This window comes from Lentinus tigrinus, assembly GCF_003813185.1.
Source record: "Lentinus tigrinus ALCF2SS1-7 unplaced genomic scaffold L226scaffold_172, whole genome shotgun sequence".
Lineage (NCBI taxonomy): Eukaryota > Fungi > Basidiomycota > Agaricomycetes > Polyporales > Polyporaceae > Lentinus > Lentinus tigrinus.
In genome coordinates this window covers 1-1656 of record NW_027138081.1, presented here as the reverse complement: position 1 = coordinate 1656, position 1656 = coordinate 1, and the positions used below count along the sequence as shown (strand labels likewise).

The following is a 1656-nucleotide window of genomic DNA, read 5'->3' as shown; positions in this document are numbered from 1 at the left end:
TATGTAGAGAGGTAAATTTCAATACTATCCGGGGCGGCATGCTCGCTTCAGTGCAACGCTCGAGCTCCAAATCACACCTCGGGCCCAGGCTAGAGACGAACAAACATTGATATTCTATTCGCGTAGTACGGCGTGAATTACAAAGACAATGATGTAGCCATGAGAGCGAAACAACCCTTCCGAGAGAGCGCAGAGTATTACGTCGCCAGCAGGTAGACGAGAGACCACGTACGAAGACGTCCAAGAGCAAGCAGCCAGTGCAGAGGATGAGCGAGGGAGAGCAGGAGACAGATCGAAGACCACGAGGCTGTGAAAGCGAAGGTCAGTCCGTGCGAGCGGTACATACAAGAGGACCAATGAACATACCACTGGCGATGAAGCACCACATGGCCGGTGATTGATTGTGCATGTGGTAGAGGAAATGTACTCAAGACGGCGAGGGGACATTTGAACACCATGATCTCGTCCGGCTAGTTGCGATGATAATTGAATGCATGCAGGAACAGAAAGAAAGGCCTTCACTCACCGTGCTCTCACCGGAGAAGTGGCTGCTGGCAGTAGTACCTATGGCGTCTGTGGAGACGTCGCACTGTCAGGCAAGCGAGGAAGCTGCTGAAGACAGGGACTGACCTGCTTCGGCGTCCACCTCTCGCGGCGACCTGGAAGATGTAGTCTGAGACGAACTTGCTGCGCATGGGGAAGCGACCAAAGGAGCGGGAGATGATGGACTCACCAGGTTGGTAGTTCTCAAGGCCTAGGCACACGCATATAGTCAGAGATACGCGTCAAATGTCGAGGTGTGATGGAGGAGAATATAATACACGCATATATGCATGCAGAGACGCGGTGCGGAAGACAAAGAACGTACCTCTGACCAGACCAGCTTCAAAATATGGGGGCCATACGACCTCACCCTTGCCCATGAAGGTGACGACGGTTCGGATGGTGTCGTTGATGCCGGAGGAGGGGTCGACAAAGTAAGAGAAGACGTCGGCAGAGATGATGTGTGCTGGGCGAGGTTGTGGCAGTTCGGATTGGGATGCACGTCAGAGCTGTTGCTGATGGCGAGGACTGAGGGGGAGCGTGAGGGGGGAGCGGGATGGGGAGCGGAGGGCGGGGAGAGAAAGCGCAACACATGAGCATGATGATGGTGGTTGGGGACAAAGAAACGTTGGGGTAATTGCTGACGGCTCTGCGAGGAAAAGGCAGAGCTGTCAAAGGAACACGTGGTAAGTTGATGCCCTTTCCTAATGGGTACAGGCGCCCAGGTGAACGCGCCCTGCATGGGTGCTGCGACAGACACCTCTGGCTCCACCCGGGGCAAGCGATATGGCCGAATAGATAAATATATGAGTATATTACACCTCGCCCGAGTGGGACGATTCCATACCTCTGCATACAGAGGGCGGGCCCAGCAGACAGCTCCATACAAACGTCCGCCGATCCGACAAATCCATATATGACAATACAGACGCTCGTCGGTCATACGGGCGTTTGCATGTTCATGCCGGCTTTCGTCTCACTTGCATGCTCGTATATTGAACCTCCCCGTTTGCCGATGCTGTGAAAGTGTCTGCATGTAGTTATTCAGACCCGCCGGCCTCAAGTCCATGCGCGAAATCCGATACAGAATTCCCGAGGTCATGGGCAGGTGCG

The 1656-nt window shown here is 54.3% G+C and overlaps 1 protein-coding gene across 1 annotated transcript; it reads right to left on the bottom strand.

Moving 5' to 3' along the window:
* Nucleotides 1-533: 533 nt before the first annotated feature.
* L226DRAFT_577109 (uncharacterized protein) lies at nt 534-923 on the bottom strand (the record flags this gene model as incomplete). Its single annotated transcript, XM_067685516.1, has 3 exons — nt 534-573; nt 631-754; nt 869-923. 3 exons carry the CDS (start codon nt 921-923, stop codon nt 534-536), a joined length of 219 nt encoding a protein of 72 aa, XP_067528186.1.
* Between the last annotated feature and the right edge of the window lie 733 nt (nt 924-1656).